Source organism: Muntiacus reevesi, chromosome 18, assembly GCF_963930625.1.
Source record: "Muntiacus reevesi chromosome 18, mMunRee1.1, whole genome shotgun sequence".
NCBI classification, from domain to species: Eukaryota; Metazoa; Chordata; class Mammalia; order Artiodactyla; family Cervidae; genus Muntiacus; species Muntiacus reevesi.
In genome coordinates, this window is record NC_089266.1 from 9,287,214 (window position 1) to 9,301,056 (window position 13,843).

A 13,843-nucleotide genomic window follows, 5' to 3' on the forward strand; every position below is an offset into this window, starting at 1 on the left:
CTCGAGCCCCGGGCTCACCAGGTTCATGACTGCGTTGACCTCGTTGTAACTGTCCAGGACTTCCACCAGGAGCTTGTTCAGCGGAGCCAGGTCGGTCACCGGCAGGTATTTGGGGTCTCCGATCCCGTGAGCAAAGTGGCAGAAGATGTTTGGTTTGGCGAATAGGAGCTCATCACCGAGATCCTAGACGTCGGTTGGGGGGAGACACTGCTCTGGTCACTACCACAGGCCCATGGAGCCCAAGCTGCAGCCCCGGCATCTTGCCCAATGGCCTCAGGAGGCCAGGCCATGTCTGCTGGGGCCCACACTGATGCTGCCAGGGGCCCTGAAAACTGCTAGGCAAAAGCCCCTGGTCTGTGTCCCACTGGGAATGAACCCACTGTCCAGAAAAACGATTCTACCATGCAAACCCTGGACCCACCAGTGGAGTGTGTTACCCCAAGCAGAGCTGTCTCTGCCCGGCGGCTGGAGGGAGAGGTCTTCACCTCCTGACCTGCCGAGAGCGCCTCTCCTCCTCGCTTGGGCCACACCCACGTGGCAGAGGCATCTCGTGGGACCCCCCGAGGTCCTTCCCATCCCCATCCCCATCCCAGGGCCCTGGCGAGGAGGCGAGGCTTGTTGGGGGCCCCTACTCTCTCTGCCCCTCGGAGCCTTCCTGGGCTCGGCTGGGCGGCCTGGTGGCCTGACTCACGTCAAAGAACTTCTTGGTGGAAGCGATGGTGACCCTGCGCAGCGTGTCCTGGTCCTTCTTGTCCACCATCTTGTCGCCGTACACGCGCTCGGCCTCGTGTAGCCAGAGGCGGACGAGGTCCAGAGGGAGTTTCAGGATCTCTGTGGTGGAGAACAGGAGCCCCTGCCCCAGAGGCGAGATGGTCAGCATCGTTAGGTGTGTTGGGAGGCAAGCCAGGTGCCGCACACGGATCAAACGAGAAAGTGGCCGCTTTCCCAGGAAGTGATCCGGTAGAGTGGTACAGTAGCCACTCGGGGCCCAGGAAACGAGAGACTGCCAAGGCCACCAGTCCTGGAGGCTGAAGGGGGTGTCTGCGGCCTGAGAGACGGTGGGGGGGACTCTCCTCACCAGACAGGGTCAAGGGCTACTCCCTCTAATGGGGTGGATGGTGGAGAAAGGGACAAGGGGTCTGATCAGGCACAAACCGACTATGGGAGGCCTCAAAGCGGCCATCAAGCTCAAGCTCTGCAGCCAGCCTGCCTGGCCTGGCCTAGTTCGGCTCTTTGCCAACCAAGTGACCTGGCAAGTTCAATGGGTGCCTATTTTCCAGGCCCCTGTCCTGGGCTCTGGGAGTGCAGTGATGACAGGACAGACTCTGCCTTCATGGAGCTCCCCTTGTAGCGGGGAGACAGAACCAGACAAAGTCACGAGGTAATTGCACGTTGTGATGTGTGCTGTGACTTGCATGGGGACAGTGGGACAGGGTGTGTGGGGAGGAGGAGGAGGGACCTCTCGGGGGCATGATCTTTGAGCTGACACTTGAGATGGGAGGAGATGGGCATGACTTAACCTCCCTGAGCCTTGGACTCCCCATCTGCAAAAATGGGGATATCTGAGCACTATGTGTTGTTTGGAGGAGGAAACGGGGATGTAAGTGGCCAAATCCAGTGGCTGGTTCAGTCCATCCATAAGAGGAAACATCACCACCACCACCATCACATCGCCACCACTATCACCATTACTACCATTATCATCGTCATCACCATGACTCCCACCATTGTCATCACCCCTATCAATATCACCAGCACCACCATCATCACTATCAGCATGGTCACCACCAGCATCAGTACCACCATCACCATCGGCACTATCACCATAGTTACCACCATCACCATCATTACTGTCGGCATGGTCACCATCAGCACCACCATCATCATCACTATCACCATAGTTACCATGCTCACCATCATTACTACCACCATGGTCACCACCCTCATCATCATCTGTCATAACCATCATCACATCATATCCCCCTCCATCACTGTCATCCATCCCTAGGTCACTTTGCTTTCTCTCCCGAGAATGGCAGAGGAGAAAAGCATCCGTGGATCAGGCATTGGCCATAAGGTGGCATCACATAGCACTAAAATAGCAGTACCTGGAAAATATTGGAGAGGTCCCTGAGGTTGAACACATAATGAAACTTAATGGCCGTGGGAAGAAACGTTGATGTCACTTTCTGGTGCAGGGCTGTTCCAGGAAAAAGACACATCGATTCTTGTGCACTCTTAATGGCCTCAGGAAGTGCAAAGTTTAAGCTATAGTTTCTAAAGCAAATGGACTGTGAGATGGTGACAATTTAAGTAAGAAATCTGTAGGGGGAGGGATTCTGCCGCTCTGCTCATGTGTCAATCATTGCTGTATAAAGAATTTCCTATCCTTCGCCTCCCCTCTCAAGCAATTGGATCTCATAATATCCTCTGTAGAAATACAGCGTCATTGAAAAAAAATATTGATTTGAAAGTATAAATGAAATATTTAGCAGGGGAAAGTATGAAGCTGCCGTTGGCCCCGGAACACAGTGGGTCTTACGGGACAGGAGAGGGGGCGAGGCTGGACGGTTTACCCAGGGCGGAGGCCACCAGGTGGCTGCTCATCCTCTGGACCACAAGGGGCGCCGAGCGGTAGGACAGGTGCTGGGTCAGGATGGTGCTGTAGATGCTCGTGAGGGCCTCCTGGCCCGGGAAGCTCACCGCAAACACGCAGAAGTGGCGCTGCCCGGAACAAGCAGAGACCCTCGTCAAGCCGTGCGTGGGGACCAGCCTGGGGCAGGGCCGCCTTCCTGGGGAGCAGACTCTGTCCCTCATCTCCTGGTGTCTTGTGGGCATGGTCAGAATGGACAGGTTCCCTCAAGCCTTGCGTGTGGTGATACCCGCCCCCCCCCTTAGATATTTCCATCTCAAAACAGCCAAATTCATGTCCTGCTCTTCAGAAACAACTTGGTGGAGGCCAAAGAGTGTTTCAGAGCACAACCTGGGTTTAAATTTCAGATCTCCATCTGTTCAAGGTAATTCAGGGTGAAGTCCTGCCTGGATTATAGACACAGTACAGGATTATCCTGTTAAGTCTAAATTTCACGCAGAAATTTTTTTTTTTTAGTACAAATACATCTCAAACATTGAATGGGACATGATTTGCTGTTTATCTGAAATTCAGATTTGCCCAGGCATCTGTATTTTCATTTGCTAAATCTGGGAGTCTCTCGATGTCCCCACGAATGTGCTGACATCCGAAGGGCTGGGGTGTGCTCCAGGGAAAGCTAGCCTGCCGCCCCCACCTCCCCACCCCATATGCATGCTATCGTCCTCATCAGACAGATGAGTTTTGGACTCATGCAGCCGCCCAAGACGAGTCCGGTTTCTGCCCACCTGAAGTCTGGGGTCGATGGTGAAGGACCCGGAAGTGGGGTTCATGCACGCCACATACTGACAGTTGTGGACGTCCTTCAGCGTCAGCTTCTGTCGGTCGTACCTGCACGGGGGAGGCCAGCACCAAGCCCTGCCGCTGGCGCCCAGGAGCCACCCCCTGCTCCCCACCCACCCCGGTCATGCCTTGCATACAGTTAAAACAACAACAAGAAAAAACCCTGGGACTTCCCTGCTGGTCCAGTGGCTAATACTCTGCTAATGCAGAGGCTAATTCACCTCAGGGCAGGAGACCCAGGTTCAACCCCTGGTCAGGGAACTAGATCCCACATGCTGCAACTAAAGATCCGACATGCCACAGCAAAGATCAAGTATCACGCATGTGGTAACCAAGGCCCGGTGCAGCTAAATAAATGAACGAGTGTGAAGGTGAAGTTGCTCAGTCGTGTCCAACTCTTTGCAACCCCGTGGATTGCAGCCTAAGAGGCTCCTCTGTCCATGGGATTTTCCAGGTGAGAATACTGGAGTGGGTTGCCATTTCCTTCTCCAGGAGATCTTCCCGACCCAGGGATTGAACAGGGGTCTCCCGCATTGTAGGCAGACGCTTTACCGTCTGAGCCACCATAAACCTCAATAAATATCGATTATATGTGAAATGGCCAACTGCACTTCATGCTCTAGAGAAAAAAAAAATTTTTTTTTTTTCTTTTGAGAAAATTTTTGAAACAGGAGGCAACAGAGTGGCTCATTGTATAGGTCTGGGTGTATGTTTCAGCTCAGTTGGGACTCTAGGGAGGCTGGCTAACTCCTCTGTGCCTTGACCTCCCCACCCTGGACCCCCCCAGGCATGAGGCCCCGTCAGCCTGGTCCTCTGTCCCAGCCCTGCCTCCCCGCCGTGGCAGACCCCTCACCCCCGCCTACCAGTGCCCGTGATCCATGTGCTGTCGGATGAGGGTGTGGGGGGCCACTGTCCCGTACTTGTCCACCTCGGGCATGTTCATGTCGTCGATGAAGTAGATCAGCTTCTTGGTGCCTGGCGGTCCATAGTTCCGCCCTGATTTCTTCTCCAGCGGCTTTTCGAGAACCCCTAGAGGAGGGAGCAGGGTAGCCCCCACAGTGCCTGGCCAATCCCAGAGGCGGCGGCCCAAGGGGTAGCCCTGGGGGGTGCCAAGGACAGGCGGGTTGGACTCCAGCCACAGGGGGAGGGAAGGAGACGGGGGTGGGCCCCACGGATCCCAGGCAGGGGGCAGGAACCTTGCACCCCATCATCCTTGGGTCACCCGGGACTGGCTGTGAGCTCCCTGTGGGAACTGGTACCCCCACTATGGGGACAGAGACCAGTGGGGGGGGGGGTGGGAAGTGGAGGCAGCTGGTGAGCTCCTGGGGCTGTGGTAAGCAGGGGCGGGGGCACTCGGGGTGGGATCAGGGGTGTCCAGGCCCGGCAGCGAGTGCCCGGGCTCGGCCTCGACCTCACCCTGCAGCATGGCCGAGGTCGTGTAGAAGTTGAAGGGCACAGCCTGCACCAGGTAGTCGTCTGTGCTCAGGCTGTCCAGCTTGTCCCCCATCAGCACTGACTTGCCCGTCCCCGCGTTCCCCACCAGCATGACCGGCCACGACTTCTCCATGAGCAGGTCCATGAAGTAGCGGATACGGATGGTTTCCGTGGTGTGCACCAGCGAGGCCTGGCGGGGGGCGGGGGGCGGGGAGATGTCGGGGGAGGAGCCATGACCTCAGACAGACCCGGGCCTCCAGGTCCCACCTCCGGACAACCTTGCAGACCTGGGCATTGTGTTAGATCCCCCGCTCTTACAGAAAAGGTCCTACTGATGGAGACTGTCTGCGACTGGACGTCCCGACGAGAAGCGAGGGGTGGGACTCTTGAGTCCCGCTCCTCAATCGTCATCCACCATCACTGTTCTGGGCCATTTACCTGCAGCGGAACGTCGGGGTCCAGCTCGAAGGTGGGCACTTTGTCCGTCCATGGCAGGAACTTCTTGGTGTCGGGGTCTATGTAGTAGTCGAAGACCGTCCCCTGCGAGGGGAACTTGATCGTCTTAAATTCGTTGATCCACCACCTGCTGAACTCGACCCGATAATCTACAAGCTGTTGGGAGACAAAAATGAAGCTCAGAAAGGGCCCCGCTGGGAGGGACGCCGGGAGACCGCACCTGGGCGGCTGAACGCCCGCGGCGGCCGGCTGCTCACCTGGTCCTGGAACATGGCCCCCCCGAAGGCCCAGAAGCAGGCGAACACGAAGTAGAGCTCGTAGAGCTCTTTGGCGGAGTCGGGCGGCGCGTTCTTCTCCGTGAGGAGGCACTCGAGCAGGTAGAGGATCATCTGGATGATGGTGATCTCGGGCACCGGCGTGATCTTCTTAAACCCGAAGCGGAGCTTGTCCAGGCAGGTGGGCAGGTACTTGTCGAAGAGGATCATCAGGTTGGCCTTCTCTGACTGCACCTTGCGCCTCTCGATCCAGCTGCTCACCACCCTGGGGAAAGCGGGGAGGTGCTGAAGGACTGGGCCGCCGGGTGGGGTCCCTCTGGTGACCCTCCCTTTGCTGATCGTTTCCATGTGATTCTGGTGCTCCTGCCTGGTGATGGGGCCAGTCCTGAGACCTTCAGAGGATCTGACGAGGGTGAGCTCTTTCCCTGGGATGCTAGCTGTGGGGTGCTGTCCACCTAGAACAACTAGGAGCTGTGCTTCCTATCCTCAAATGTGACTAACACTGAGGACATAGAGCTGCATGTAGGAGAAGGGAAGAAAGGTTTCATAACATCGTCTGGGGACAGACAGGGAGGGGGCGGGAAGGGAAGAAAAGGGGAGGAGCAGGGACACCTCACGGCATTCCCTGGACTCCTGGATCCAGCCATACCTGAAGCACGCTTGATGAATTGAGCCAATTGATGCTTTTAGTGGAAGAGTTCAAACCAACACAATAGGCGTTCCTGGGGAGCTGTGTTGCCTGGAGTGGGGTGCACAGAGGTGGTCCACCACGACTGTGAGGAGTGTGGATTCTAGAGTCCGAGCGCCCGGCTTGAATGGGCTCTAGTGTGGCCAGTGGTGGCCTCGGGTCAGTTACTCGACACGTCTGTGTCTCAGGTTTCTCATCCGTAAGTGGGAGTGATGATGATAACTCCCATTTGGAAGGACTACCTGGGTTGATATTTTTAAAGCTCAGAGGACGGTGCCTGGTCCACAGTAAGTGCTAAATAGGCGCCTGCTAAAAGTGTAAAGAGCACTGGCGGATGAGCTCAGTGAGCTGTCATTTCCAGGATGCCCAGAGCGTAAGCAGGAAGCTCATGTTACCCAACGCAGCTCGCCTGCCCTCTGCAGACATGCCTTTCTGCAAATGAGTGCGTGTTCTGGAAGCTCTGAGTCTCACTACACCCCCAGCAGATCTGGGGACCAAGAGTTCAAAACCTCTGCCCCGTTGCCCCTGGGTTAACTAGGTAACAGAGCAGATTTTCAAACACTTGACAAGCAAACGCAGGCAAGCAAACACGTGCAGTTACGAGCTGAGTTCCAGGTACACTAGGTCTTCAGAACGGAGACCAATGTGCAAATCTATACACAGACTGCTGCATTTGCCTTCTATCTTGCAGGCGGATATATCAAATTTAAAATTTTGCCTTGTTAGAGACATTTAGTGCATGCAAATGTATGTGCTGGCTTTGATCTGAAAAGCCAGCTCAGATATATAACACCAAGAGGACGAGAGGTTCCCCCATGGGCACCTGTCCTATCCCCGGAGGCCATGGGACCCTTGGACTATGCTTCACGTCCCCCTCTGGGATGGCTGCCCCTGCAGGAGCGCTGCTCTTCCTCTGGGGCTAGGGGTGACCCGAGACGGCTCTCAGACTCCCCACTTCTCTCCAGCAAAACCCAGGTTTCCTCCTGGTCCCCAAGGAGCCACTCAGTCTCCTGGTCATTCCTCTGGAGCCCCAAGGACCACTCCTGGCCGAAGGGTGTGTCTCCTTCAGCCTACTCAGTGCCCCTCCTCTGCCCACCCCTGCTGATCTTCTGGCTCTTTCCTCCCACCCCCGCTGGGTGTCCCCCTGGGTGCCCCTTGGCCCCAACATCTTCTTCCTGTCCCCCTGCATCTTAGTGGCTCCTGCTTGGGTTTTGTTCCAGTTCTCTTGCCTTGTTGGCTGCCCACCCTGGAAAAACCCAGACGTGCGATGTGGGCAGAGTTGGCGGCCCCTCAGAAGACATGTCCCCTTGCAGTCTGCGGACGCGGCCTTATTTGGGAAAAGAGTGCTTGCAGATGAAATCAAAGTAAGGATCTCGAGACTGAAACATCATGGATGAGGGTGGGCCCTGATCCACTGCCTGGTCCTTATAAGAAGGGAAATAATGACATACAGAGGCGTGTGCAGAGGTGGGGGGCCACCTGAGATTCAGAATGTGGCCACATCCGTCTACAAGCCAAGGATTGCCGGCAACACCAGAAGCTGGGGGAGAGCCCTGGAAGAGGTCCCCCTTTAGAGCTTCTAGAAGGAACCAACCCTCCCAACACCTGGATTCAGATCTCTGCCCTCCAAAAGCAGAAGATAAGTTATCTCCATTGTCTGAAGCTGCCTGTTTTGTGGTCCTTGGTCATGGCGGCCACAGGATGCCAGCAAAGTGGGTGGACAGGTGTTGCTGAAGAAGATGGCACAGTGCTGCCGGGTCTTGGCGGCCCCCAGGGCCCTGTGGGTCAGGCCAGCTCCAGTCCCGCCCCTGCCAGGCGCTCGAGCACCCTTCCAGCCCTGGCCTCGCTATGTCGGGAGCTGGGCTCACTTCCTGCTGCAGAGACACCTGGAGCACGAACTCTCTGCCTCCCCCGCTCGCCCCACTCGCCTGCACCTGGAAACCCTCCTGCCTCTGCTCCGCAGCACTCATCTTCCCCCAGCTGCTTCGAGATTCATTTCCAGAAAGACCCTCCTTTCGAGGGCCTCCTCCCAGTTCCTGCTCCTCGAATTGCCACCTGGCTCCTGGCTCTGTCATGCCAGGAAGCTGTTCTGCCTGAGCTAGCGGTCAGCTCCCAGCTGCCAAAATCCAGCGGCAACATTCTGTCCTTGGTTCCTTGACGCTCTGGACGCGACCCTCTCGACGCCGCCTCCCCTCCTGAAGCTTCTTCCTCCCTGGGTGTGCGGGAGGCCACCTTCCGGTTTCCCTGCCGCCTGTTCCTCCAGGAAGTGCTTCCTCCCCACATCTCTTACCACGCTCCACGTGTCTCCTGGAGACCCAGTTTCCCCAGCACGGAGCAGCCTAGGGTCAGACACACAACAGGGGCACAGAAAGCTCTGGATGAAGGGATGGATGGATGGACGGCTGAATGAACGCAGCCACCATGTTTCTCCCGAGCCTGTCAGTCCTGGAACACTGCACTGGGGTTTCTACTTAAGACCATGCAGGATGTCCTGGCATGTAAATTACTAGCCGCGGGTCCAAATGCAAAAATGTACCTCTCCAAGATCAATGCCAAGCCTTCCATTTCTTAGGATTTCAAATGTTTCTCAGATCCACCCCTCCTCCCCATCCCCAGTGGCCACCTGTCGTCTGCTGGCATGAACTCTTCCCTTCACAGCAGAGAAGGCCCCTATGCCAGCCCCTAGGCTGGTCTCAGGTTGGTCCTTCCTGCCAAGAGCATCTCCATGCTTCACGGTCCATCCGCCAACACCAGACTGCTGCCCGTCCCTGGGAACCTCACATTCTCGCTCTGATGTGCCTTAAGTGTTGGTTCTCACCTGAAATGCTTTCCACTCAGAAAGTTCCTTCTCCTCTGGGGGGTCAGCCCAAACTCCAGCTGCCCCAGGAAGACTTCCTGTCTCCATGACAGTCCCTGCCCCTCCCTCTGCACTTGCTTCATCAGCCACCGTGATGCATGTCATCACTTACTCACATGCCTCTCCTGCATCCTTGCATTGTAGTGACCGTGCTGCCCCCGGGGAGGGCCTGGCACAGGGCGCTTACCATGTGAATGAATAAGTGAGTGAATGAACGGGTGCCCAGGCAACACGGAAATGCCACCACCGTTCCCTTTTTCTCTGCATAGTTTGGAGCAGAACAAAAGCCCAACTCACGGGTTCCAGCCTAGATCGGCAGGGTTAATGTACAGAATGCCGGCTCTGGAGACAGTGGCTGGTGTGGCCGTCCTCAGGTGGCTGATCTCGAACACCAGCCGCATGGTGCGGTTCAGGGGGATCCGCTCGTTGCTGGCCAGGGTGAGGACCTGGCGAGGGACACAGGCCTGTGGGTTTCAGCTGCAAAAGCACCCTTGTCCTGAGGCTGTCACAGGTCCCATCTCAGAAGACAGGGCAGGTCAGAGACACCCTCTGTACCCCTGCGGGCCACCAACTGCTTCCCTAACCCAACATCTCTCTGCCATCCTAGATGTCAGCACCCCCTCCACCCCTCCCACCCCAGGACCATGGAGAGCACCCAGACATGTGCGAACCATGTAGGACTTCACTCTGGGGTTAAATTTGCCTCATCAAACCACGACTCCTTCCTTTCCTGGGGAACACTGGGGTTCCCTCCTCCACCCGATTGAGAATCACTTTCTTAAGCTGCTTCTAGACGATTCTCAATGTCGTCTGCACCTTCCGAGATATTAGCTTCCCCTCCCACGTGGTGCCACCCGCCACGTGGTCAGGTAGGAACGCTCCCCATGCCTGCACCCTTTGCCCACGCTGCGGCCAAAGAACCTGAGCTGGCCTGGGCCCTGTGGGCCTGCGTCCTGGAAGGACCGTGCCTCGGGAGGGGGTTTCCCTGGGCCCCTCGCCGTCAATAACACTTTGTGCAGAGCTCCAGACAGGCCCCTCCTTGGTCCCCATCCACAGCGGGTCCCGTGTGCTGAGTGAGGCGGGCGAGGCGTGTGCTGAGTCCCACGCGCCCCCTGCCCCTCGTCACTCTGGTTCTGGGGGGTCGGCTCTGGGGTCATGGGCCCCTCGTACCTTGTTGTCATCCATGACGGTGTTGAGGGACTCAATCCACATGGGGTCTATGTCCCCGTCCAGCACGATCCACTTGGGGCCGTCGTGTGTGATGTTGGCCAGGTCCCGCATGATGGTGGAGAAGAGGCCTGCGGGTGGCGGGGCTGATCAGGCCTGGCTCCGGGTGGCCCCCCGCGGGGTGCTGACAGCATCCCGGGCACTCCCTGGGCGGAGACCCAGCCCACGCCCTCCCGCGCCTGCCGGGCCGGCCCTGGCCTCTCAGAGGGGGAGTGGACGCTCAGACAGCAGGGGACCTGGCTCACTTCCTGCTCTTCTCCTGACCCCAAGGCCCCTCTCTGTGACGCCTCTTTCCCGACCCTGCCCCGCAACGCCCCCCGCAAGTCTGGTCCAGTCCTCAGATTCGACAGCCCTACGTGGAGTGCCACGACCCCAAGCAGCACCCCATCCCTTCTCCCCTCACTCCCCACCTTCCTTCCTTCTCTCAGTAAAGGTTTGCTGAGCACTCAAGTCTCAGACTCAGAGCAGGGGGTTTGGGCACAGTTACAGCCCCCTGCCCACCCCACAGAACTTGCATTCCAGTGGAGGGGGGTGGGGGAAACACAAGATACACACACAGAAACAGATACAGCGTCACAAAGAGAAAGCGGTGAGCGGCAAAGGACCCCTGCAGGGGAAGACTGGAGCAGAGCCCCACCCCGGCCCGGGAAGGGGTGCATGGAAGTCAGGAAGGGTGGGGGACCCCCAGTAAGCAGGGCGCCCCTCCCTCCATGCCCCTTCTTCCCTCTGGGCCACCCTTGGGGCTCCCTTTGTCTCCTCCAGCCCCTCACTTGTTCTTTCTCCAATGGCCCGGGTTCTTCTTATAAAGCACAGATCTCATCAAGGCCCTCCCCCAGGGAAAGACCGTTCCCAGCCCCCGAGGCTCCGGCCTGTGTTTCTGGGCTCTCCCCCGCCCCGAGGTCTATAGTGTGGTGGCCCCGCTTGGGGCCGCTGTGCCGATGCTCATGGGTCCGAGGCTTCCCCGGCTCCCCCCGCCGGGTGGAGTGAGCTGGCTCCCCTCTGTGATCTCCCTGCTCTCTGTAAGTGCCACCAGGATGCACCGCGTGCGTGTGTGGGCCCCTCCCCATCTGGACCTGCCGAGTGTCTCCCTCGGGGGCCCGGCCACGCGCTCACTGCACGGAGCCCGGGGGAGCAGCCACAACGCAATCAGCCCGCCACGGACCCAGGCCTAAGATGCCTGCTCCGGCCACTGGTCCCCTTGGCCCTGCGGGGACCCCGCTCTGTTACCATCTTTCCACTCCCTGGTCGCCGGGTTGATGATGCCAAAGAGTTCGTCACAGGTGACGGCCTTGGGGTCCAGGTCCACGGCCACCGGCTTCCTCTTCAGGTTCTGGTAGGTCTTGTTCAGAGACCTGAGCACCTGCAGTGATGGGGGGCTGCTCACACGGGGCTCGGGGGCCGCACCCCATGCCCACACCCCGCGCCAGGGCCCTCGTGCGAGCTCGCAGGGCCTTTGAAGACCCATGGGCAGAAGCCCAGCCGTGGGCCCACTTCGCCCTGGAGACACGCAGGTGTGTGTGCGTTCCCCAGACAACACCCAGGGCATGCTGGGCACCCTGAGATCTCTCCTCTCTGTGCACAGCAGACGGCTGCTCTGCCAGGTCCCGGGAAAAGGGGTATTGTTCCTCATAATACAAGTAACATGTGCTCGCTGGAAAAAATTAAGGGAAGAATTTCCCTTAATCTCAGTTCTTCCACTGAGAGAAAAGAGTTTTTAAGGACATTTGAGGATGTTCACGTGGATATGCGTGTAGATACACACACATACATACATTCCTTTTTAGAGAACTGGTTCATACAGTTTCTGCTTTTAAAAATAACTTGAAGTGAGCATCCCTCGTGTTACATAGTCTTTGGAGATGATCTTTAATAATAGCATAATTGTCCATCCTGTGGGCGTCTAGCTGAGCACTCGACTGGTTTAGAATTTTCCGATGTTTTAGGTATCAGTAATGTTGGCTGCCACCCTCTGCTTCCCACCGTGCCCCAGGCAATGGGAGGGGGCAGGAAGGTAGGCCTTGGCTGCAGACAGGTGGGTGACTAGTATCAAGGGGGAAGGAACAGAAGGAGAGGAGACCTGGGAGAAGGGTCTCAAGGGCGGACCAGGGTCCCCAGCCACTCTTCGCCTCCTCCTCTGTCCCTGTGGCCCGTCACAGCTGCCTTCCCAGCCCATGACACTCTTCGGGGGCCCGGGATGCCCTGGGCTGGTCCCCAGGCCGGTGCGCACCTGGGACTTGCCACTGCCCGCGTTCCCGATGACGAACACCGAGTGCCGGACTTGCAGTAGCTCCTCCAGCTGCACCACCTTCAGCACGAAGCTGTCTTCTGCCTGCAGCTTGAGCTCCACGATGCTCTGCTTGATGACCTGGGGGGGCAGGCAGGACGGGGTGCTGGGCCCGCCATGCAGGACCGGGAAGCCCCCCGCCCAGGGAAGAGATCAGAAGGGAACAGTGGCCCTGCCTGAGGGGGTGTTCAGATGCTCTGCCGAGAGTGCTACTGAGACCCCCATGCCGGGGATGGGTTTGTCCGAAGCCCCTTCTGCTTCCTCTCCTGACCCTCCAGTATTGAGAAAGGAGCTGGAGAGTCAGCCTGTGGCCTCGGACATTCCTCAGGGCAGAGGGAGACACGCACGTGTGGCCATTGCCTGCTGGCAGACACGGCCATCACCCCTGTGTGGTATCTGCCACTTAGGCGGTGGAAAGCGATGGTGGAAAGTGAGGTCCTCGGCAGTAAGGAGGCCTAGGTGGGACCCTGGCTGCACCCACCTTCTCAAAATTCAGGTCCCGTTTCCGAGGCACATCCAGGGCGGGGAAGAGGTCCCCGATGAGCCCCATGAACACGGGCAGGTCGTCGGTGACGATCTTGGGGATGTTGAAGTCCCTGAGCGCCCGCATCAGCACCTGGTCCTCTGCCCGGCTGGGGTCGCCCCGCTTCAGGGAGCCGGCCACCACCAGCACAGACTTGATGGCTCGGAGGCCCCAGTCGTAGTGATCCTGCGGGCAGGCGGGCAGGCATGAGTGTGCCGCCGGCGTGCTGGGACCGGGGCTGGGAGGCTTCGCCAGGCCGTCTGGGAGGCAGCCCAGGCCACCTGCATCGGTCATCCCTCCCGCCCCCGGCCCCGCGGGTCCCCAGTCACACACCTGCTTTGACAACAGCTCTTTGCACAGGGTGTAGAGTGTGATGAACTTCCTGGCCAGAAGCCGGGCCTCCAGAAAGCCCTCCGCCACCAGCATGATCTCGCATATCAGTTCAAAGTCGGGGACCACCATGGCGCAGGGCCTGAGGGGTCCGGGGTGGGGTCTGTCTCGGTTTCTCCCCCTCCTCCATCCCTGCCCCCATCACCTAGGTGCACACCTCACTTTCCAGGGGACCACAGCCTTACTGGCAGAGACTCTAGGTGCAGAGCAGGTTCCCAGACCCCCTCCCCTCCCCTCGGCTCCCCTCCGACCTTTACTTGTTGCTCCCTTGCTCTG

At 58.2% G+C, this 13,843-nt stretch overlaps 1 protein-coding gene across 1 annotated transcript in view; it reads right to left on the reverse strand.

Moving 5' to 3' along the window:
• Positions 1 to 13,843, reverse strand: part of DNAH17 (dynein axonemal heavy chain 17) — a 93,137-nt gene that overhangs the window by 32,983 nt on the left and 46,311 nt on the right. Inside the window, exons 38-52 of the mRNA XM_065910306.1 lie at positions 13,511 to 13,649; positions 13,136 to 13,363; positions 12,598 to 12,735; positions 11,598 to 11,730; positions 10,314 to 10,441; positions 9,441 to 9,589; positions 5,581 to 5,863; positions 5,306 to 5,479; positions 4,850 to 5,057; positions 4,297 to 4,462; positions 3,379 to 3,481; positions 2,577 to 2,724; positions 2,109 to 2,200; positions 692 to 853; positions 19 to 183 (exon numbers count right to left, since the gene is read on the reverse strand). Coding sequence (XP_065766378.1) covers positions 19 to 183; positions 692 to 853; positions 2,109 to 2,200; positions 2,577 to 2,724; positions 3,379 to 3,481; positions 4,297 to 4,462; positions 4,850 to 5,057; positions 5,306 to 5,479; positions 5,581 to 5,863; positions 9,441 to 9,589; positions 10,314 to 10,441; positions 11,598 to 11,730; positions 12,598 to 12,735; positions 13,136 to 13,363; positions 13,511 to 13,649 — 2,416 coding nt within the window. The remainder of the gene's footprint in view (positions 1 to 18; positions 184 to 691; positions 854 to 2,108; positions 2,201 to 2,576; positions 2,725 to 3,378; positions 3,482 to 4,296; positions 4,463 to 4,849; positions 5,058 to 5,305; positions 5,480 to 5,580; positions 5,864 to 9,440; positions 9,590 to 10,313; positions 10,442 to 11,597; positions 11,731 to 12,597; positions 12,736 to 13,135; positions 13,364 to 13,510; positions 13,650 to 13,843) is intronic.